General features: G+C 32.7%; 1 protein-coding gene across 2 annotated transcripts in view; it reads left to right on the plus strand.

Moving 5' to 3' along the window:
- Positions 1-8,406: 8,406 nt before the first annotated feature.
- Positions 8,407-26,081, plus strand: part of LOC143052782 (cys-loop ligand-gated ion channel-like) — a 48,377-nt gene continuing 30,702 nt past the window's right edge. Inside the window, exons 1-3 of one of the 2 annotated variants that reach the window (XM_076225883.1) lie at positions 8,407-8,662; positions 13,613-13,735; positions 16,406-16,420. In XM_076225883.1, the coding sequence (XP_076081998.1) occupies positions 8,630-8,662; positions 13,613-13,735; positions 16,406-16,420 (171 nt within the window). In that variant the 5' untranslated portion in view covers positions 8,407-8,629. The remainder of the gene's footprint in view (positions 8,663-13,612; positions 13,736-16,405; positions 16,421-26,081) is intronic. The other variant, XM_076225884.1, reaches the window with a different exon arrangement.

Genomic DNA, 26,081 nt, shown 5'->3' on the forward strand with positions numbered 1-26,081 from the left:
TATATTTGGGAAAAATCAATGTACCTTTACTAAAAAAAAAAAAAAAAAATGTTAGCCTTGTAAAGAAGCTCGATTAAAATTACATTATATTTTGGAAAAAAATGATTCTTTAATTATGATAGTTAACTAAATGGAAATAAACTAAAAACCTATAGAAAATTTAAAGTAAAGAATGACCTAGAAAAGTACCTTTTATTGAATTTAGATAAAAATGTTAAAAAAAAATTATGCCGAAATAAGAATAAGTAATAGTACTATGCTGACTGTTGCACGCGGTAGATACAACAATACAGCCTTGGAAAAAATAGAATATGTCCATTATGCCATAAAGAGGTGGAAGATGAATTCCATTTTATTATAACATGTACAAAAGTTAATAAAACTAGTATCAAAATGTTTAATTAAATTTCTAGTATTGTCCACAGTTTAAATTCAATGAGTAAAGAAAACAAATTGACTTTAAGAGTGCATTTCTTTCTAACAAAAATTTTGTAAACGTTATGTGGCGTTTTTATTTTTTCTTTTCTAAACGCTTCAAAAGTAGAAACAAATACATCGGTCAATTAGTGTTTACTGACCCTGTTTGAACTTCCAATAATGCATGCACATGTGTTGGTAAACAGACTTTTTACACACGTAGAAACAAATACATTGTTTAATCAGGGTGAAGTTTAGCGTTTTTCTAACAAACGATGAACGACAAACTGTAGACGCATTTTTAGCGAGTGCATCGTTTGTCAAAGTTTTTTGCAAACGTATGTTAGAAACAAATGATCAAAACATGTACACGCTTAGCCGTTTGCATCGTCTGTGTTAGAAAGAAATGCACCCTATGTTTTCTTGTGAAGAATTGGATATTTTACTTATCATTGTTAACAATAGATCTAAGTGAAATGAGAGAAACAATTATAATACCAATATATGAACTGCGTGTGATTTGTGGCTTAACTCATAATATTTGAATTGATAATTTTATAGAGGAGGCATGCTGTCAAAAATAGTATTATAATAAATAAAATAAGCTTTACTTTTTTTCAATGCTACATGTTGGTATTGTTTAATGTTTATCGTTTTGTCATTAATATGCCTGTCTGTCTGTCTGTCTGTCTGTCTGTCTGTCTGTCTGTCTGTCTGTCTGTCTGTCTGTCTGTGTGTTTGTTTTGTATTGGTTTGTTTATTTAGTAACAATCCTATTGTTTGGATTTCAAACTAATAAATTCTTATTCTAATATATAGTGAGTTGAAACTGCATAGTCAGTTTTCCTATCGAAGGTCGGTGGTTTTCTCTTCGTATTCCGGCTTCCTCCACCTATACAAAATATCCGCCACGAAATAGCCCAAAAGCGGTGCATAACACAGAAATGAACTGTAATTCTTCAGAAATCACACATTAGAATCATACAATATTAAAAAAAAACTGTATAAAATTTCGGTCATTGCGCAAAAAAAATAATAACCATTTCTCTGTCTATTTTTCTCGGCGAATATCGATGTAAATCGATTACTACATTGCATGATATTAAAATAATTATTCCAATTAAAACAATTATCTCTTTCTTATGTGGTCTGTCCTCCGTCTAATTATTTGCGTGATGGAGACAGGAAGGATATGCGTGGGGTCGATAATAAGAAATCATAAGCCCGGGGGCGACAAGTATATATCTTTTATGAATCAATGTCTATCATTTGAATATACGATAACTTTTGTTGTGACGTCTTTTAAAGTTGCAGCTCTTTTCTGGATAAGACCCTACAAACGTTGACAGCAAGTCCTTGATAACGTCTGTTGTCGTCAAGATCTATCAGCAACAATAGCAGGGGGATTAATACAGTCATTTATAAATAGTGAGCCCAAAGTATCAACCCGTGCTCTTTAATCAACGATAACAACAATGAACAAGCGAAAAACACGTTGAAGATGTGTAGATGTAAATCATGAAAATACAATGTATATACAAACAAACAAAAAAAATAATTTATTAAAGTCTCAGCCCTTTAAAACATTTGATTTTAAACACAATATAATATAGCATATTTACCTGAAGATATCGGGATATCGATATTTAGTCCGATCTTAACATGTACTTGTAATTTGTTACAAACCAGTATTTTAAAAAATAAACAAACAAATTTCGAAATGTTCAGGACAAAATAAAATCTGTATTAGGGTAAGATGATGCAAGCAAACGATTTGTATTGCCTCTTACACTTTGAGAAGCAAATTATCTTTTACTACTTTATTAAAATATTGCGTAAAGACGCTAATTATGAGCTATGGAAGTCAAGTGGCTCGAGCATTTTTCTGAGGAAGTTTAACAAAATTTCAAAGAAATATTTTTATAGTGGGTTAGCTTTCATTAGTCTTTACTATCCTATAGATTAACAACTTTTGATTATATTTATAGTTTAGAATCTTTATTGAAGGTGGAGCACGAATGCACAGTTAATTAATTATATGTATGTGCCATTTGTATGCAAGAGTGACATTCCTTTGTATTATGTGGATTGTCTCCCTTTAACAGGTTCATTATTTTATAATTAAGTATACTTTTTTGGTTTCTGATATAATTTTGAATATTTACAAAATGTATCAATTAAATATATTTCAGATTTTGTTCTTGGTGTATTAAAAACATTAAATACAATTTCATAAATTTCAAACGTTTATAATGATTACATACCGTTCATCATTTTTTGAAAAAGACTATAAATGAAAGTCGTACTATTTATCTCCCCTTCATGATAGATTGATTGGGAAATTAACCAGAGTTATCTAGTATTAATCACAGGGACAAACAAGCAATTTTTTTTATTGTAGCTTATCTAACGTTAAAACAATTTTCCACTATAAACGAATGTTACTTTATACAAATATAAGGACTTTGTTAGCTAAATCTACAAATTTTATTAGATATTATGAATTTTTATTACAATAGATTAATATGCTATTTAATGTTAACATTAAAATACATTTATATTACATCTATAACACACATCAATATATCTAAGCATAAAACACCACGCTATTAAAAACAATTATACAACATTATATACACTTATTACGAGTATAAAATACACTTATATTTAGTATACAAAATCGTACAAACTTACCCGAAAGGTATGCTCTATACAGATATTTCTGTTTAATCAATATAGTCAGGGGCGGATCCAGCCATTTTTAAAAGGGGGGGGTCCCAACCCAGGATAAAAGGGGGTTCCAACTCTATGTCCCCATTCAAATGCATTGATCGGCCAAAAAAAGGGGGCTCCAACCCCGGAACCCCCCCCCCCCCCCCCTGGATCCGCCAATGATGGTTAATATAGTTACTAGCTTTTAGAAAACAAGACATTGATAACCGACCAAATATATTTAACTACAAATGTAATGCCACTTAATATTTTGAAAAGAAAAAAAATGTAAATCTGACATTTCGATTAACACATATAATATTTTCAGATTTTCTCTATCTTTTAAAACATTTTCAAGGCAATCAGCTAGAAATTCATGTTACCCCTATGTTCTTGCTTTATCCAAGTCGGTCATGTTGGTCGACAGGCGGGTCACATTTTATAATCTAGATACCCCGAGAAAGAATTTGGCCATGTTTGGTTCCAATTGGCCATTAGTTTCAGAGAAGATTTTTGTTAAAGTTAACGGACGCAGAAAAAAACGACAACAACGTCGGCAGTCAGACGCCCAGTGATCAGAAAAGCTCAATTGGATCTATGGGCCAGGTGAGCTAATAAAGGGAGTCAATTTGGAATAACACTTTAATATATTAATTTATGTTTATTACGAACTCTGAAGAGTACAAGGCTTCCTTCTCATGAACACAGCGTGGCACTTTACGTAAACTAGGCATTGGATATATCTCTCCCATTCTGATCAGACGTGGCCGCGAAGTTATACGGCCTTCAAAGACGAACAGACATCCCACTTAAGCCAAGAATATTTCTTCTATACGACAGTACAATGTATAGTCAAGGGAACATCATGTTTCTATTCCACCTTCAATCCGTGGGTACGTTGGAGGGGGAGGCATTGACATAAAATCAAGCAGGATAACGGGCTAAAGTTTAGAGAATATTTGTTTTCACAAAATTATTTCGTTTCAATGGTAAAACTTGACACTGACGGTGGATTGGTTTAAAAGAGGGACGAAAGATACCAAAGGGACAGTCAAACTCATAAATCTAAAACAAACTGACAACGCCATGGCTAAAAATGAAAAATACAAACAAACAACAGCACACACGACACAAAATAGAAAACTAAAGAATAAACAACACGAACCCCACCAAAAAACTAGGGGTGATCTCAGGTGCTCCGGAAGGGTAAGCAGATCCTGCTCCACATGTGGCACCCTTCGTGTTGCTTATGTGATAACAAATCCGGTAAATAGTCTAATTCGGTAGGTCACATTCATGAAAGGGAAGGGGATTGTAGTTACAACGTATGGAACATATCCGATATCATTTGTGAAACGGTTATTCCATAACGGTCAACCAACTCGTGATGGCGTCCGTAAAATTTACGAAGGGATGATTTCAACTTCACCATTTGGAACTCTTGGTTTAATAGCTTCCTTGTGAGCAGCAACCCTCTATCAAGAAAATCATGATAGGAAATGCAAGCACGGGAATATCGTATCAATTGGGAGATATATACCCCGTATGCAGGTGCTGCTGGAATGTTGCTACTTAGAAATGGAAAGTGCACAATTGGAAAGCTGAAATCATCTCTTTTGTCGTAAAGTCTTGTTTTCAACCGACCCTCATTGTCAATTTCTAGATGTAAATCAAGATATGAGGCCGACTTAACTGTATCTGTAGCATCCTTTATCTCTAGCTCGATTAGATAGATGCGTTCAACATAGTCACCAAATTTTGAATTATTTAGTGAAAGAACATCATCTATATAGCGAAAAGTAGAGTTAAAGGATATTGCTAACTTCTTATCTTTCTTCCTAATAAGTTTAAGTTACGAATTGGAATTCACGACAAAACAGACGATATTTTGATTTTGCGTTGTTAATTTTTTATTTCAATGCAACATCATTTTTTTTTATAGATACATGTAGTTACTGTGTATAATCAAGAGTTTGTAATGGGAAAGTCTTAGAAAGATGATCTCATGTTTTGGATATCTTTTACAACTTATTTTAATTTGGTAAATCGTTCAGTATTCAAAATAACTGATCGACTGACATGACAAATACAACTCATCAACTAGGCGCTTTTGGGGTCGATTTTTGATGATAATCATTGGGGTACGAATACAAGGTCTATTATATAGAACTAGAACCATGATATTTACCCAAAAACAAATTGGATCTGAATTTTGAAAAACAAAATTGCGAAGGTTTTGACGATTTAAAGAATATAATTTTGTTTCTTTTTTTGGAAATAAACATTTGTACAAGTCACACAGAGACGTCCAGTATCTCGAGATTTTATTTATATAATTTTCCAATCTAATTAAAATATTGATCTCTGATTACGTTATACTACATGTGAGTATAACGTAATCAGAGATCAATATTTTAATTAGATTGATAATTTTCTATTAGATTGTCTACATTAATAGTTGCATACTTCAAATCATTTTAAAATGTAAGACTTATACTGAAAGAGGAATAACTCTAGAAAGATATCGTATAGAACAAGACTGTCGAACATCGATAGCGTACATGTAGCCACGTTATTCCTTACGGATGGATGGTGCTTGCTTTTAAAGAATGGTGCGATCAGGTACTTCACCAGTGAGGAGAAATAGTACAGTAACAATGATCAAGAAATATGAAAATTACACAAAAATTGGATAATGATAAAATCATTTTCATGATAAGAACTAACATCATATTCGTATATTATTATTACAGAATAATTACATTAGATGCATGTTTCATTATAATGCGTTATTCTGATTGGCTACACTCCAATCTCGCGCTATTCCTTAATCAAATTCATTACACTATAAAATTTACCATTCATGAGTACACGAGATCCCGTAATATGTCACCAGCCATGAGGATTTGAGGTCGGGTCCAAATGAGGTCCATTATGGAAAATGAGATTTTTTAATGCAATTAGTCACCTATACATAAGTGAAACAATACAGCAAAGTTTTAGGGTGATATGGACTGTAGTTGTTTACGAAACGGCATTTGTAATATCCCATTTCAATGGTGAATCTTCCCTTGTTTTTGGTATTAACTTAGAAGAAAAAAAAGAATACTACCACTCTGTCTTTCCTTCATTCTGTGGAGTAGAATTGAAACATAGGCTGTATTCCATGTCAGTTTTTGTACACCAATAATCTATATATTTAGGTTAAATAATTTGCCATGTTGCCATAATAACCATATCCTTAATTTTTATATTACCGATACCATGTAAGTTATATTTCATTTTTGTGAGAAGATTTAATTATTTCCTCACCAAACCTCAAAAGAAATGATACCCTGTTAATCTGTCTCTTCAAAAAACATTGAAGTAGAGGATTTGAAATAAATATATTTAATATCGGCCTCATAATTTATTGTGAAAGCAAAGCTGGACATGTAATTTTTCTATTTTTTAATTTACAATGTCCAGTTAATTTACATTGTCCACATTTCCTTTTATTGTCATTTTCTGTTGCTGAAGTGGGCAATATAGGCAAAGGGCAAGCGTCTTTATTTATACAGTAGTGTGCTACTTTAGTGTGTAAATACCACTCTTATAGCATCTAGTCCCTTAGATTCAATTTCTTGTGGTAATTGTACATTCAAATTTTGAAAAAAACATGAACTCCTTTCTTTAACACGTTGATGCATACTTCTTCATCATGTGCATACTTTTAAGCAAAAACAACACCAACATGGGTTCTATCCATTCTATAAAAAAAATAAAATTATGACAGTAAGGTTAAAACGTTATAGTGCACAGGTAAATCAGATAACTTTGAAAACTTGATAAAAATCCTAATTTTATGATCCTAGCTAAAAAATGTAATTACAAGAATTATCAAAGGTACCAGGATTATAATTTAGTACGCCAGATGCGCGTTTCGTCTACATAAGACTCATCAGTGACGCTCATATCAAAATATTTATAAAGCCAAAGAAGTACAAAGTTGAAGAGCATTGAGGATCCAAAATTCCAAAAGTAATGAATGATTCTTTTTGTAACTTCATAGGGTTGTAAAAGCGTTGATCGTGCGCCGATTTTTAGAATGAAATGTACTTCGGTCAACGCTTTTAAACCCCAATGAAGTTCCCACAAAAAGAAGCATTCAATTCTTAATAAAAAAGGTCATAAAATTTATAAAAAATACAGAATTCTAATATGACTTGCTTTATTCGCTTTGTGAATAAACCCATGCTCTAAATCCAATATAATTTCTTTGCACATGCGAATAATGACTACTGAAATTACTCCCTCTGAAAAATAACATTGCCAGACGTTTGCTTGTTTACAAACAAAAAAGAGAGGTTAATGGAAGAGCTTATACAAACGCTCTACACTTGTACACATCGGACATAGAAAGTACCTTAATTGTCCTAATCACAATCGAAATAATTAATGAAAGTTATACTTTATTGCAGTTTTAACATGCCATGTGTTGGCATTAGATTCGTGAATATTTTTGCCCGAGCGATAGTGAGGGCTAAAATATTCACGAATATAATGCCAACACATGTTAAAACTACAATGACATATAGCTTGCATCAATTATTTCTTAAGTTAAGGACCCACCCCATGTATACTCTCATACATAAATGAAACAGCAACCCAATGACAAAGGAGAACACAATACTAATAGGTGCACAATAACATATTTTTAAGCTTGTGAATTGTTTTTCACATTTCTTCACTTTAACATCATTTAAAATTAGGAATAGAATGTCTTATTACTCGTTTGTTTACTCGTCTGTCATTCTATCAGCCATGAGGATCATACATGTACATGTACTAGTATATTTAACTTTTAAATTAGTTGTCTATTAAGTTTTTGTTTAATTCATTTACAAAGTTACATCATGACTTCACGTTCTGTATTATGCAGATATGCCCCTCTGGTTATTGACGATGTACTCTAGTTTGGGTTTTAATATCATATGCATATTTGTACAATTCGATAATCCCAAGTGGGGTCAAATATGCAATGTAGCAAGTATTTTCCTTAACGTTACCGAATATATACAATAAATCAATAAAGTGAATAAGCATTATATAAGTTAAAAGTACAAAAAAACTTTAATTGATATAACCTGTGGGTTAGGATTATATGTCATTTACCTAAATTTACCCATAATACTTTTATAAAGCATATATTACCTACATTGACTTTTGTGTACCAACATATTTAATCGGTTTAAATCTTAATTAGCCATACAACCGTGAACCATTTAGAAATAAACAAATTATTAACATGCAAAAAAATATTTACGATATGGTAATTTAATAGCACCGTTTACTGCTGCGCTGTTTGATTTCCCTTATACATTTCATACCTGGATACATATATATCATTGATGTATTATCGATATGTTGGTTGAAATTTAAATGAGTTTGAGAAATCGATTGAACCCTGTATCTAATGTAAACAACCATGGAGTCGTGATAAGTCTATAGGTTATAGAAAATGGAGGATAAATTACCTAATATCAAACCAAAGGTTAGTGAAATTAATGCAAAAAATAATTTGATTTGTATTTCAAAAGGTGCAAGTTTTTACCTATTTAGTAAGTTGTAATAATTTCATCTTTTCGATACGATACGTATCTTCGATTAAAATATCATAAAGGTAATTCGTTTAGGATTAGTTTCAATGTGACGGGTTTGTAAGGAATCATGGTGGTTTAGGAATTAAAGTAGTTGACACGGAAAATTCACTGCATTTATCATACATTCGTATTACCAAAATGGACTAAAATGCTCCTTCTAGGGCATATGATTTCTGAGAAAAATTGCTACATACACCAAATATCTGACGATAAACTTTGGTTGTTAGTTAGGGAGCTACCATTTGATTTTTATGGGGGGGGGGGGGGGGGCTAGGATGAAAAATTTTGTTCTGCTTTTTTTTAGTTGTAATCTCTGTCCTGCCTTTTTATTTTTTACTCTATTCGGTCCTGCCTTTTTTTACTCAAAACTCCTGTCCTGCCTATTTTTTTCAAATTTCATCCTAGCCCCCCCCCCCCTCCCCCCCATAAAAATCAAATGGTAGCTCCCTTAAACAGAAATGTTCATAATTTTTGTTCACTCGTATTTTTGAATTTATCAACTGTTAAAGTTATATGATATTAAAAATAAAAATAAATTAAAAACAATTGAATTTGAAGTAAAATAAAAAATCGTAACGTTTATAAAAAATAAAGAAAAACAATTGAATTATCTTTAACTTTAAAGCAACCTCACACAGGCAAGCCCAAAAAAATAAATCTCAAAAAGTTGGTGGTTTTTCTTCCCTGAAGAAGAAGAAGACTCACTCACTTTTGTTTACTATTAGAGCACAGGCAATTGTCTCAGAATTTTTTCCCTATATACCTTAATATAACACGTGTTATAATAAGGTATCTATATGGAAAAAAAACTGAGACAAGTGCCTGTGTATTAGAGAACATATGTTTGGAAAATTATTCATTTTGCATGGAAATGTTTTGGACTAGAGTCAGTCAAGTGTGTAATCTTTAACAGATGCACATCTTTTCTTTTAGACTACGTTATCTTTTATTAAACTATTAACGGTGTGATTTTGATAGGGTATTTTTCATCTATAATTGATTGAAATGCTTATATTTATTTCAACCGAGCTACCGATTTTGTCTGATATACAAATGTATATATTAAACCAGTATATGATGGGGGTGGGGGTTCAATGTGTAGCTATAGACGCATTTTCACTGCTGTCGAAAGCAATGCTTAAAGTAATGTTATGTACATAAAATGTAGGTCCATGGATTAGCTATACTAAATAAAGAAAATGTGAATTCGTTGTTTAGTGGTTAAGACCGATTGCTACAGTTCTGAATGTCCCGAGTTTCGATCCTGACTCGGGGCGCTGAATATTGCAGTACATTAGTAGGCAGATTTGCACCCTCTCCACACATCTCTAATACCAAGCTCGGAGTTTAAACTATAACTGACGCCTTAGGCGCCTCGGTTGGTCAAAGTGGTTCCCAACTTACAAGAAACCAACTTGGTCTTCAGATATCTCATCGGTTCGTCTGTTCCCGCCGGAAAGTTGTTCTCCCCAAGTAAATCGGCTTGCTCACCAATTATAACAAACTCATCAGTGTCCTATAACACTTCTTTGGTGTTGGGTTGGGGTTTGTCCTTAGTTGTGGGTTGTACACAAGTTAGTGCCACATCTTCATAAATACTGATAGGGTGCTACATGTAGTGTACATAGATTCCTCTGTACCCTCGAAGCTATCGTGAGGAGCTCCGAGTAAACATGGTAAAGGATGTATATACCAGTACATCCAAACATATACTAGTAGTTGCTAGTAATTTGTATTATACTAATTTATCTAACACTTACTTGTTCTTGCGTCTTCGAGTTTTAATCTTATTTTATAAAATTGAGAATGGAAATGGGGAATGTGCCAAAGAGACAACAACCCGACCATATAAAAAAACAATAGCAGAAGGTCACCAACAGGTCTTCAATGTAGCGAGAAATTCCCGCACCCGGAGGCGTCCTTCAACTGGCCCCTAAACAAATATATACTAGTTCAGTGATAATGAACGCCATACTAATTTCCAAATTGTACACAAGAAACTAAAATTAAAATAATACAAGACTAACAAAGGCCAGAGGCTCCTGACTTTGGACAGGCGCAAAAATGCGGCGGGGTTAAACATGTTTGTGAGATCTCAACCCTCCCCCTATACCTCTAACCAATGTAGAAAAGTAAACGCATAACAATACGCACATTAAAATTCAGTTCAAGAGAAGTCCGAGTCTGATGTCAGAAGATGTAACCAAAGAAAATAAACAAAATGACAATAATACATAAATAACAACAGACTACTAGCAGTTAACTGACATGCCAGCTCCAGACTTCAATTAAACTGACTGCCCTTCATCCCGATAGACACTTATAGAAGCACAATTACATATAAATATAACTGTTTTTAACTTCCTCGTTAACATTGTGCATGTGGTGATTGTGCAATGATTTAAATTGAAATCTTATTTAAACGTCCTTGGCTGATATATTTTCAAATAACAATAATTAAACTATATTTCAGTCGCGATATTATGACATTTTTATTACAATTAACCGTTCAATACTTTAGAAAACGTGTTTACCGTAATACAATATTTACTCAACATATTTATTTATACATATCAATTATTTCAAATCGCTTATTTACATGTCAATATTAAATTATGTTAACAATACATGTTATAAATCTTTAAGATAAATTTTAAAAGGGGGACCATAAAAACTAACAAAACTAAACGCTCGACTTTATCAATCAACACATGTACAACTGCAACTGTGATAATCCTGTAGTGGTACATATATTTATTTGAATAAATGGTGGCCTAAACCTGGTTTTATAGCTAGCTAAACCACAAACTTGTATGACAGTTGTTTATAGTTCTGTTATATTAACAAAATTAGGACAGCGACACTAACAGACCACCAATAATAACCTCTCATAAATGTATATTCAATAACCAATGGCGGATCCAGAAATTTTCATAAGTGGGGGCCCACTGACTGACCTAAGAGGGGGCCCGCTCCAGTCACGCTTCAGTGATTCCCTATATAAGCAACCAAATTTTTTTCCAAAAAGGGGGGGCCCGGGCCCCCTGCCCCCCCCTAAATCCGCCTCTGATAACGAATAGGGATAAACCTATTTGTCTTATAATTCATCTATGGTCTCTGTTGGCTAATTCCATCGATCTTAAAATTATAAAAGGACTATTCACGTAATTCTAATAACTGTTATCGGGTGGATGTTCTACAATCAAAATGGTCCTCAAATAAGTTTCTCCCTTTGAAAGTTGTCACGTTATATTGTCTTCTATGTTCACACGGACATTTAATTCGAATTGAATTCGAATCGAATGGGAATCGAATTCGCTTATCGCGTCCACACACTCTTCTTTTTTAATTTTAATTGATTCGAATTAACTAATTCGAATTAGTCAATTCGCATTAGAAATAAAAAGATAACGTCGTTTGGACAGTATAGACGGCGTGCACAAAGTTGACGGCAACTGTAAAATGCGCTTTTTAAATAGTTCTATACAACCGTGTTTAAAATATTTTTGTATAAAAATAAGAATAAGATTTTTTTTATGATAAAATAATAAATGCATGCCATTAAAATCCACATTAATAGTAAGGTAAATTAAAATTTAATCTATACAGCATGAAACGGACATATAGAAAACGGCAAAAATACGGTGTAACTTGTAACATTAAATAAGCATAAATTAGAGTTTTTGACCTAAAACTTATACAAATTCAACATATTTCCCTGCATTTTCGTATTACAGAATTGTTCGGATTCGGACTCGGACATCACACGAAATTCATCGCAAAAAAATCAAAAACGATCATGGTAGATAAGTTTGGAATTATCTTCGTTATGTGTAAGAAGTAGTAATTTGGAAGGACCAATAATCGAAATGGAAGAATCGGCAAGAAAAAATATGTAATTGCAATTTTTTTATTTCAAAATGACTTGGTATTCAAAATGTGCATAACCAGAGGTTTAAGATAATCTGCAAAATATGAATGATTCGATAGTCTCGACTGAACACCTGAACTTTTTTAATGTCCAGCTATAATGTTACAATCTAAAGAAATGACGTTTTAACGCTATTTTCTGAAAAGGGTTTACGACATAGTCATTAATCATTTCCAATGCACTGCTCTTAGCATATATTTATTTATATTTTCAGAATGTGCATTTGCTGCACTTTTTTGTTCGAAAGAAAAAAGAAATATGTTGAACGTAAATATTTAAAGTTATGTGATAAACTAAGTGTCCAGTGTTTTTGTTACGCGCTTGTTTTCTGGGGGGAAATGCCGACGTCGTAAATGGTTTTAGTAATTTGAAGACGTTACGTTTGTGGACTCAGCTTTGTGCACGCCGTCAAAGCGAATTTGACGCGCATTGCAATTCGAATTAGAATTGACGTTAGGACGTAAAACGTTTCGAATTCGAATTACGTGTGAACTCAGCATAAGATGAATTGGGTGATTAATTTGTGTTTGACGTTCAGTGGGAAATAGTACAGATATCATATAAGGATAAGAACATTTTAATTCGACTCTAGTGCTTTATACTAAACCGACGTGATGAATCGGATCTTTAATACTCTACCCGGAAACATTATCCGGATCTTTAATACTCTACCCGGAAACATTATCCGGACTCCGAACAAACAGTTCTTTGGATTTTTCTCCTTTTTCATGCCGTGAGCTTAGCAGAGACTTAGGGGGAGGGGAAATTAAGTCAATTTATTTTCAGGATATCATTGATGATTTACATGACTTATATGGTAAATAGTCTGACTCACGGAATAAATTGTTATTTCATTTTCAATAAAAAAAAAAGTAATTTGTTTCATCTTGTCTTTTTTAAATCGTTGTAGGTCAAACAAGTATTCATAAAAGTTCATTTTCTGAAGATTGGTGAAATCGATACTGTGAAAGAGAAGTATACAGCTGACATTTTCATACAAGCAAGATGGCGGGAAAAACAATTAGATCACAAGGTAAAAGAACTGGCACTTTGTCACGTGATATCATTATAAGTACTATATTTCATTTTACATTTCATTCGGTAGTGTAGGGGACGTTCTTTCTTTAAATTCAATGACAGTTTTCGAACCAGTTGGTTACCATAATTTGACAACCTTCAAACGCATTTTATATATTCAGCCCATATGGTATATGGAGTAGATTTCAAATTAACATTTAAATACTCAACTGTCATTCTACTTTAGAACGAATACATTGTAGTAGACCTACAACCTTGGTTTCATAATTGATTCTAGGAAGACCACGTTAAGTTAAGAAGAACTCTTTCTCAATCATTAATCATAGCAGTTGTTCAATGTCAGAATTCTAAACTAGCTGGATTCATTTTTAGCTTACCTGACTCGAAGTGAGCTTTTCTCATCACTTTGCGTCCGTCGTCCGTCGTCGTCATCGTCCATCGTCGTTAACTTTTACAAAAATCTTCTCCTCTGAAACGACTGGGCCAAATAAAACCAAACTTGGCCACAATCATCATTGGGGTATGAAGTTTAAAAAAATGTGTCTGGTGACCCGTCCAACCAACTGAATGGCCGCCATAGCTAAAAATAGAACATTGGGGGTAAAATGCAGTATTTGGGTCATATCTCTGAACCAAAGCATTTCAAGAAAATCTGCTGGGAATAAAATTGTTCATTAGGTCAAGATCTATCTGCCCTGAAATGTTCAGACCAATCGGGCAATTTGTTGTTGGGTTGTTGCCCCTGATTTAGTAATTCTAGGAAAATTTTGCAGCTTTTGGTTATTATCTTGAATATTATTATAGATAGAGATAAACTATTAATAGCAATAATGTACAGCAAAGTAAGAGAATTATTTTTGATGAGATTGGTATGGAAACTCTAGCTGAACGAAGAGAAAGAAGGAAGTTACAATTATTCTATAATATTCAACATAATAATGCATCAGCCTATCTTTGCAATTCAATTCCACCAACAATCCAAAGTACAGCTGTTTATCCATTACGTAATGGGAATGATATAATATACCCTTTTTGTAGACTTTCATTAACCCAAGAGTCCTTCATACCTTCAACAATACGACTGTGGAATAACCTTAATGTGGTGACACGCAACATTGACTCTTTAGGTAAATTTAAAACTGAACTTAAAAATCTTAAATTGAATTCAAAAGCCCAAGTACCAAAACATTATGACTTTGGCAATCGTAAACTCAATATTATATTGACACAACTTAGGTGCTCAGCTTCTTTTTTGAACTATGATCTTAACACAGTCAACATTATTTCAGATCCGTCTTGTAGTGCTAAGTTCGAAGATTCACGTCACTTCTTTTTTTATTGTCCTAATTATTCGAATATAAGAACCAAATTATTTAATAATCTACATTGGTTACCAGATAACTCTCTACTAAATTTGAACACCTTAACTTCCGGCGATAAGTCTTTAAGTAATGTTGAAAATGAAAGAATTGTAAAGAATGTATATGAATTTATTAAAGAGTCTAAGAGGTTTCTAATTGTGTAATGTAGAACATAATAAGTGCAAATACATGCATATAGTGTATAACGACTCACTTCATCACACACCATCATTTCAGAGTTCAAATATTTTATATATATATATATATATACATAATGTATTGTTTGTATGCATGCTTTGTAAATATTCTACTGTTATAAATTGTTATGGGAGAAGACTATATAAGTTTGATTAACTTGTGTCTCATCCCTTTTGCACATTTACGCAAATAAAATATGTTTAAACTAAGTAAGAGTACAAATAAGTTAACTTGGAAAAAGTGGTCAACTGACCCCTTAAGGAGTTATTGTCCTTAATAGTCAATTTTTCACAAAAAGATAAGTGTAAGCAGCAAGATTGTTCAATAAAGTAAGATCTACAAACACATCACCAACACCAAAACACAATTTTGTGACGTCATGAATCTTTAATATGCACTCGAACCATGGTGAGCGACACAGGCTCTTTAGAGCCTCTAGTTTGTTTAAGTTTTCAATGTTATTGCCATAACGCCATAATGATTAATCAGTTTATTTTACATTTTGTTTTTATTTGTACGTTTTCTACATGTACCTTTGATTCTTCCTTCTGTTTTTGTCCCATGCAATAGTTTGGCATTTTAGAGACAATCCACTTCCTGTAACCCCATAAACAGTCAATAAGTGTTAAGGGGACGATTATTTGCATTTCGGGGGAGGGAGAAGACACAGGGGGTTTTGAAAATACATATATCTGGGAGTTTCTTGCTGCATTTAAGACCGAGCAATGGGTAGCCTTCGGCTGTTGTATTGATAAAATGCATCCGACGACTCTTCTCACAACTTGACAAAAGACGCAATGGCGGAGTTTAGGAGCCCGGGGTGGGAAGGGGGGGGGGGGGGGCGTTTTGTTGGAAAAATTTAGTTGATTATATAGAGAGTTACTAAAGCATGGCTGAACATTTCTGGATCCGCCACTGTAGACGTAGACTCGTGATCAGCTTGTGAATTTTTGGCCTTGAGCACTTTTCCAACTTTAGAGATCATACAGAGATAACCACAGCTTTATTATTTTTATATTTTTTATATAGTACATGTATTTGCTTTTGATTCATTGCAGTTTGCAATATAGTAGTTCATCAACTTATTATCATTTAAATTAATACAGAAACTGAAACACAAGGTAAGTCTTGGTATGACTAATATAATGCTTCCAATCGGCAATCCTCGGGTGATTCCGCTACTCGTCTTCGGATTCGGCCGAATTGTGACGAATAAAATGCTTCCTATTTAACAGATTATTTTCTTACAAAACTCACTGGTCTTATACTAATGGTGATTTTGACTGCTATTTAATATTATACTAAACATATTGCTAAGCAAAGGCGGCGGAATAAGAAGTGGGAAGGGATACATACTCCGTCTTCGAAGTTTTAAGCGTCCAAACTTTAGTTTCAGCCCATTATACCCCAATGACTTGCTTGTCGCGACTACAAAAATGACGTTTTTTTAACAATCAAGTTTCAACTTATTTATTAATTAAAAGTAAAGTATGAATGCCACATGTGGAGAAGCACCTGATGTCCTTCTGGAGCGCCTAAGATCATCCCCAGTTTATTGTGGTCCATGTTACTCAGTCTTTGGTTTCTATGCTGCTTATATATTCTGTTTTTAGCCTTTTTTGTTATGACATTTAAGGAATGACTGTAATATTTTTTCTGTCTATGAAGAAATAACATAAAAATGTGGTGCACACTGAATAACGCACGTAGCGGGTTATTTAACAGTGTGCACCACATTTTTTATGTTATTTCGAATACACAGAAAAAATATTACAGTCATTTCTTATAATTTAATTCTAATTGTCAGTGTTTTTTCAGTTAATGAATTTAAATTTCGTCTCTCGTTTAAAATTAATTTTGAAATTCATCTCGCTTATTTCCCGCTCGCCAAAACTTTATGAGAAATTTCGAGTTAGTAATATTAATTGCACGAACTACTAATGATTTTACACCTTTATTTTGTTTCGCTTGTAGTGGTTCCCTTATAAATACACAAAATCATATAAATTTGTTACTAATGTCTTTCATAACCCTATCTAAAATTATTATTAACTTTCTATGAAAACTCATATATTGGACTTTTGAAGAGATACATTGAATATTTGCATCTTTATTTAACTGAGTTATATAGTGTGAATAGTTTTACAAAATGTAAAATGCATTCTCGTGCTCGAAATCACAATTCCAACTCCCTTTGGGATTTGGGGTGTTTGGCAATGGAAGGAATACCAGCTGCAATCATTTCTGTATTCGATATTCGATTTTCATCTTATGTATCATTTTTACTCTTTGAATGGGTGCGAATGGAAAATTTTCTGTTGCCCATATATAGGAAATGATCAATGAAATGCAGATTGGTGAAAAAACAAAACCCCAACACACAGAACACCATCCTCATCTATGGGACTTTAATAACGTAAAACATTGTAATGTATGGGACTTTAACGTAAAACATTGTAATGTATGGGACTTTAATAACGTAAAACATTGTAATGTATGGGACTTTAATAACGTAAAACATAGTAATGTATGGGACTTTAATAACGTAAAACATTGTAATGTATGGGACTTTAATAACGTAAAACATTGTAATGTATGGGACTTTAACGTAAAACATTGTAAATTCTAATGTAATTATGTTGTAACAATTGTTCTGATTGGATGACAGCAAGCGTAAAATTCTCTATCTCCTTGTCTGTAACTAAGGAAGCCGACATTTTGAATTTCGCAATGTATTGACATGTTATTTCTACAATAATAAACACAAAACTCACTTGTTGCGCCTAAAAATCTTCCTTTTTATCAAATTTTATTACATTCTGAAGCGGCACAGAAGCAAGAATACGCACGGTGTTTATGTTTGACGCCGGAAGCATACCTATGACGTCACCTAGTGTAGGGACCAAAGAAGATAACATCTTTTCGCGGAATTTTATTTAATGAAGGTTTTACACTGAAATAATGATTGAAATTTAATTATGAACTTGTTTTGCATAAGAATAGAGATAACTGTATTGTATTTGAAGCTTTGCGGACGTCCATCGGTAGTTTTACTGTCGCAAATACCCGTTTACCTGTCTCCGCTCCGCGTCGCCAGGTAAACTAAATTTGCGACAGTAAAACTACCGATGGACGTCCTTAAAGCTTCAAATACAATACAGTTATCTCTTAAGTATGGGACTTTAATAACGTAAAACATTGAAATGTATGGGACTTTAATAACGTAAAACATTGTAATGTATGGGACTTTAACGTAAAACATTGTAATGTATGGGACTTTAACGTAAAACATTGTAATGTATGGGACTTTAATAACGTAAAACATTGTAATGTATGGGACTTTAATAACGTAAAACATTGTAATGTATGGGACTTTAATAACGTAAAACATAGTAATGTATGGGACTTTAATAACGTAAAACATTGTAATGTATGGAACTTTAACGTAAAACATTGTAATGTATGGGACTTTAATAACGTAAAACATTGTAATGTATGGGACTTTAATAACGTAAAACATTTTATTAACCAACTAAGTACATTATTGCCAAAAGTGACTGTGTATTAAAAATTACATATTTTCTGTAATGGCCCTGTTTTTCTGTAATGGCCCTGTTTTTTCTGTAATGGCCCTGTTTTTTTCTGTAATGGCCCTGTTTTTCTGTAATGGCCTCGAAAGGAATCACTGTTCATCCTGTTTCAACACATAACTTCATTCAACTTAATATTTTGTATATTTGGTATATTTAAAGCTTTATCATGGTGAAGTACAAATTATTCTTTTCAAACTAAACTGTCATTTAAAGAGTAAGAGAGTACATCAAGTTGGCAGTAACACATATACTTTTGGTCATTGGTTAATAAATGTATTAAGAAATTGGTGTTTATATAATGTTCCTGTTATATGTCCTCGGTTAGTAATAATGGCCTCGGATGTCTGTAATGGCCCTCGGCGTTGCCTCGGGTCATTACAGACTTCCTCGACCATTATTACAGACCTTGGACATATAACAGGGCCATTATAAAAACACCCATTCATTAATACTATAGTAATGTATGGGACTTTAATAACGTAAAACATTGTAATGTATGGGACTTTAATAACGTAAAACATTGTAATGTATGGGACTTTAATAACGTAAAACATTGTAATGTATGGGACTTTAACGTAAAACATTGTAAAGTATGGGACTTTAATAACGTAAAACATTGTAATGTATGGGACTTTAATAACGTAAAACATTGTAATGTATGGGACTTTAATAACGTAAAACATTGTAATGTATGGGACTTTAATAACGTAAAACATTGTAATGTTTGATCTATGGGACTTAAATAACGTAAAACATTGTAATGTTTGATCTTTAAACGAGTTGATCGGAATAGTTTTACAAAAGTATAAAATATTTTCACCTGCTCGAGTTCACACTTCTACCTCCCTAAAGTTTAATATCAGGAAGCAAATGGAATGAATTGTAGCATCAATTATATTATCTATAGTCAATTTCACAACTTTTCTATTGCATTTTCATGACTTGTTAATGGGTGCGAATATGGAATAATTTGTATTGGCCCGTAAGAAACAAATATCAATAGGGCTTTCTGCAAAACGTTAACGCGCATGACACCAACAGGGTAACCTCAAAATAAGAAGTACTAGTCTAAGAACATAATCGCATTAACTCCAGGATAACGCAATATGCAAACAAGACCAATTAATAATTCATGGGGCTAGGGCTATACAAAAACCGCCATTCTTGTATATAATACTGTATCTTAATATCCGTACGTATACCCATTTTTTAATATCTGTAACAAGTCGGGAGCCTGTAATTTAGTGGTTGTTGTTGGTTGTTGGTTGCTGTGTATCATATATGTTTTTCATCCATTGTTGTGTTTATAAATCATACTGTTTTTTATTTGAATTGTTTTATATTGTGTCGTGTCGGTGCCACTTATAGCTTGATTGCAAATCTTTAAATGTAATTTTGTCTTTGATGGAGAGAAGTCTCATTGGAAGTCAACGTCCACATCTCTTCATTTTTTTTTTTAATCTTTTTTTTTTATATGCAAACGTTTTAATCACCGAAGATTAATTCATATTATCGACTTAAGGGTGTTCGAAGGTGATGTTTTGGAATTTGAGTCATATGTTCGAACTCCTTGGTGTTTTTCAATACAATGCAAGGTAAATATTTTGCTTCACAATACCTATTTATTTTTTCACATAAGACTTAATAGCTCATAAAAGATCATTTATCAAATTTTTCGAAGATTCTTAAATTTATTTCTTTTGATTTGAGACACAAATAATACCAATTCAAATATAATGTAAAAGTCCGAGTCAGCTTTTTCCGCCATATTTTAAATATCAATTAAGTATCTCGAAAAGGCGTTCCATGACCTATCAAAATTTTTAGCTTATTTTGATCCTTTACCAATGCTCTACCTGCTCTACCTGCTTTACCAGCTTATAGTTTCAATTTTAAATTCTTTATTTATTTAATTCACCTAAGTACATCCTAAATTATAAAGTTTTTGTACCTCAGGAATAGAAACCTTGGCTGTATTTGGCAATACTTTTAGATATTTTGGTCTTCGTTGCTCTCTAATTTCTTGCTTTATTTGTTCTTTTTAACCTTTTTGATTCGAGCGTGACTGGTGAGTCTTTCGATGTTTTGCACGTCCGACGCAAATACATAATTTTAATCCAGGTATCTGTGTGTTTATTATCAAATCATGTTAACTTTTAAATTCGTTTAAAAGAAAAATATACTGTTTATTTAAAATTGAAGAAAGTATAACCGGGAGTTTTCCGTGTTATAGTGATGCAAAGATGGAATACCAATACTTTAAATTTTATTAGCAAGGTCCGGACAGTACCAGACCTAATACCTAAACTGACTACAAAATAACATACAAAAGCATATATAAAAACAGTTACTATAGAAAAGGATTATAGTGTCCAACGGATTAACTTGTCATGGTCAGAGTGATCTCCATCACGACAAACATATATTTAACAATATAATTAATTAGACACAAAGAAATGTAAAAGGTTTGATAAACGGATTAATATATTGTCACTATAGCACTTAAAATATATTGTCTGAACTGGATTTATTTCTAATTGCAAATAGTCCAAATCTTCCTGGTTATAAAAGGCATAAAATCCATTATAAAATGCAGGATACAGAATGAATTATATAGAATAATAAATTATAAAACACATGCATGAAAAGCGAAGAACAGATGGTCTATTGTACAAACTCGACGTTTTAAACAGCAAAACTTTAATCACACCTAACATATGAAAAGGAAATTGTAGATTTGAAAAAATATACTTTTAAATAATCATTTAATTTCGGGGTTTTAAGAAGAAGAAAATCTTAATGAATAATTAACCGATATTATATCCGGGTTGTCTGTTAATATATATATATGTATATGTCATCATATCGCATTCCAAATCTCGGGTAATTCGTATTGTCAAGGATTTGTATGGCATTGTTCATGCTTCCATCCCTTTAAAAAGAATATATATATAAATATATTCAATATAAAAATATGTTTCTTTTTTTGAACAATTTTACTTGGCATTTAACACCTGTCAGATTATTAACCGGCTTCGTCTTCAATGGTCTGCATCAATAAAATAAAGAGCCGTTAATGTTATCAATACGCATACTTTGTATAGTTGATATAATTTGCTATGTACATTCTCAGTGATATTGTTGGCTTTTTTCAAAACTACCTCTACCCTTTTTTATTGGGAAAATATGCGTCATTTTCATCAAATTGGGAAATTTAAAATAAACCATGAATTTGACTGAAACGTATATTTACAAACATGATTTACAGACCCATTTTCAAGAGTCAAACCCTACTTTAAAATAAGACTCCATTTTGTCATTGATGATACATAAATAGACCCTCAAATGTGCACATATAGTCATTTTAGGCAAGAAAATTGTTTAAATGAGTGTTTTTCAGTTTGTATTCATGCACAACTACTACTGAGACTGCACTGTTTAGGAAAAAAGTTGTCTTTTTGGGAATAATTTTAAGCCATTTTTTTTCAAATTGGGATTCTTCTCCAGGGGAAAAAGCCTTTATTCTCCACTAATTTAAGGTAAACAATATCACTGATTCTCATATATATATATACCTTTACAATCAAATCTGTATCCACACAAGTAGAAATATCAAATAAAGAAAAAATAAGTTCATAATGCACTAATGGAATCACTTCTCGATCTATCGTTTTCCCCTTGTAGAATATATGCATACATTCAACAATGACGACTGTTTTCGGCAAAACAAAATACTCCCAAAAATTATTCAATTCCTTTATATTACAAATATAGATAACAATTGTAGAAGTCAAAATACTGATAGCGTTCTCCAATTATATTGATTCTTTTCGTATTTTATAGGACTATATGTAGGATTTAATATTGTCCCCCATGAAAAAATGTCCACTGGACACATTTTCATAGTAAAAACTGTCCATGGGCAATATTTACTTATTTAAATGTGTCCTGGACACAATTTCCTACAAAAATAGGTCCTCAGGTATGAAAAAGTGTCCATGAACATGGACATTATCCACTACCATAATATTGTCCACGGGGACATTTTTTTCACAAGACATTGTGTCCACCAGGGCATTTTTTATGTGATTAAATGATATCCATTGCCTTGTTATTACTGGCCGCATTTTTACTTTTAATTGCGAATTTTAATTAATTGTTACATTGACATAGAGTTGTCTCATTGGCACCCATACCATCTTTATCTTCATATTTACAAAAATGTATAATTATATACTCAAACTCAAATAGTAACAGATGCCCTACAGTATTATTTTCCTTGAAGGACACAATTTTTAAAATGACATTTACTACAAAAATGTGTTCTGTAGGTGGACCATATTTCATAACTGTTGCTATAAAATGCTGTCCACTTAGGAGACAATATTTCATGGCAATGGACATTATTTATTTTGAATTGCCTTCTTCTCTGACATAATAAATATAGTAAAGTCCTTCAGATTTAGTTTTACACTTCCTTTTTATTGTTATTTGTTCATTGTCATTTTACCATTTGCTGGACATTTCTTAGAACTTAAATTTCTCTATATTTACTTCCATTCATTATTTGTTGTTTTACATTTGTATATCAATCAATTTCGCATCAATCCTTCAGATTTTAATTTAAAGTAAAATAAAACTTTTTAATGACCTTAGTATAACTTCCCTTGGAGGACACAATTTAGTAGCAACTACTATGAAAATTGGTCCTGTGGGTGGACACTATTTTATATCTTGCAGTAAAATCTGTCCATTTGAGGGACACTATTCCATGGCAATGGACATTATTAAATACCAAAATTCTATGAAAAACTGTCCTCATGGACACTTTTTCACAGGACGCTATTATGTCTTACATATACATGGACTCGGTTTTCTTGCTCCGTGTTTATGCAGGTTCCTTCGTTTATCGAACAATCTAGGGAAAAGCCGAACGGATGATCTTGTTGAAATGTACTAATAGCCTGGCATCCCGGCCCAATTTAGCTGTGCGTCGCAACTGACAAGATTAGCCAGGATCTCAGGCTAATGTACTAACTGTCTCTTGTTCCTTGTCTATACTGGTCCCTTCGTTTATCAAAAAACCGGGAGAATTGCTAAACGAATAATCTTTCTGAAATATGGTTGGTGCCCCTTGGTCCGTGTTTCTACTGGTTCCTTCGTTGATAGGTATTTGAGAGGATATGTTAAACGGAGTTGCACGATCTTCTAATAATTCGTCATTTCTAGGGCAGCACGCACATTTTTGCTTCAAAATGTTTCTGAAATCAACAAAACGTAGAAAATATATCACAGGGTTGAATATTGGTGGAACTAGTAATGTAATGTTGCCATAGTTACCACTTTGGGGTTTGCCTGTTAAAGCCACGAGCACTCTTGGTACAATAGATATGCACAATACTATGAGAATTAACCCCAAAGTAAACAGGTTCAATTTCAGACGTACGACTCTTCTTCTACTCCGTACACATGACATACGAGTACTAATAACCGACACTTTTGTTAAAAGTTGCTTTATTCTAATAGCCGTGATCGTATAGATGACAAATATAACAATTAAAAGCGACACTAATGGGACTTCTTTGAAAACCATATATGTAAATGAATATTTGTTTCCTATACATCCATATTGCACGTTAAAACCGCTTATGCCATTGACGATAATTGTGTACATGACACACAAACCGAAAACCAATGGTACGCACTTCTTTTGTGATAACAAATTTCGGCAAGTATTGTTAGTAGTTGACGTTGCTAAAAACCTTTCAACACAAATGAATAATGTTTGACAAAGTGAAAATAGTATTGAACAGTATACGAACGAAGACGTTATAGAACATAAGTACCCCATGTTGACACCCACGTCCTCCAACGATGCGTTTGTTAGTAAAACAACTGTGAATATCATAGTCAGAAAGTCTCCAATGCTTAAACAAAGTGTAAGAAAGTGAAATCCACTTTTCTGCAGTTTTTTCGATTTCAACAGTATTACCATACAAACCAAATTTAGTACAGCAATACAGAAGCATACCATTGCTGTTCCGAATAGGTCGTTATATTTCCAAATATCTTTTCTGTACATTCCTGTTTCATTTGTTATATTCCCCATAGTGTTGATTTGAAATAAGAAGCAAACGTGGTTTTGTCTTTCTAATTTATTACCATAACATTTTTTTATAACGTTGCTGTTCCGAATAGGCTGTTAAATTTCCAAATAATATTTCTGTACATTCCTGTCCGATTGGTTGCTATTCCGAATAGGTTGTTTAATTTCCAATCACCCTCTTTGTACAGTCTTGTGAGATTCGTTGTGTTCCATATTGTCGATTCGAAATTATGAGCAAACGTGGTTTTGTCTTTTTGATTTTAATTTATAATCCATAACAACGATTTGATTTATCACATTTCTATGTTTGGACATTGCATTTGATCATTTTTCTTACTTTTAATTAAAGGTTATTAACCATATGTCACATGCCCTAAACAGGTGTGAAGTATGAGGTCTGTCTGCCTTAACCATAACCTTTTTTTACCGTATTTGGTGATTGCCTTTTAAGAAGATTTCAAAACGATTAACACTTTTTATCAAATCTAGATTCTGTGAAAATTCCCTGACGTTTTTGTGATTTTAAAAGGTAATATAGACTAAAACTGTTCCAAGTAAGTAAATGTTATACTAATAAAAGTTGTTCGATACCCAATATTGAATTTAATTAAAAAAAAAAAAGTCTCAAATAAAAAGAAACCGCTAACTTGTATCCGCCGGGGTGCTTGAAAGCATTCGACATAACGTCTTGAGATGGGAGATTTATTACTAAAAATAAATTATTAACTACAAGTGTATTTAGTTGCATCCGTGTTTTTCAGAATACCACCATTGCTTTCGGAAGAATCATTCCAGACTGAGAGTATATACAAATGTAGTTAGTGTATCAAAATATTACCTTTTTTAGAGTCCTAGACTACACACAAAACGTTTTGTGCATGACATCCATCTTTAAACCAAATTGCGACAGTAATCAGTTCTCGAAGTAGATGATTAGCCCGAGAAAAACGTTGTTAGGACCTTCTCACCTCCCTAGCATTGGAATTGTACTGCCGCTAGGTGTCTATATTTGTCAAATAATTACAAAGGGACATTTCGCGCAATGTCGATTTCATATCACATTAATTTCATGCGCTATCTGAG

Source organism: Mytilus galloprovincialis, chromosome 11, assembly GCF_965363235.1.
Source record: "Mytilus galloprovincialis chromosome 11, xbMytGall1.hap1.1, whole genome shotgun sequence".
NCBI classification, from domain to species: Eukaryota; Metazoa; Mollusca; class Bivalvia; order Mytilida; family Mytilidae; genus Mytilus; species Mytilus galloprovincialis.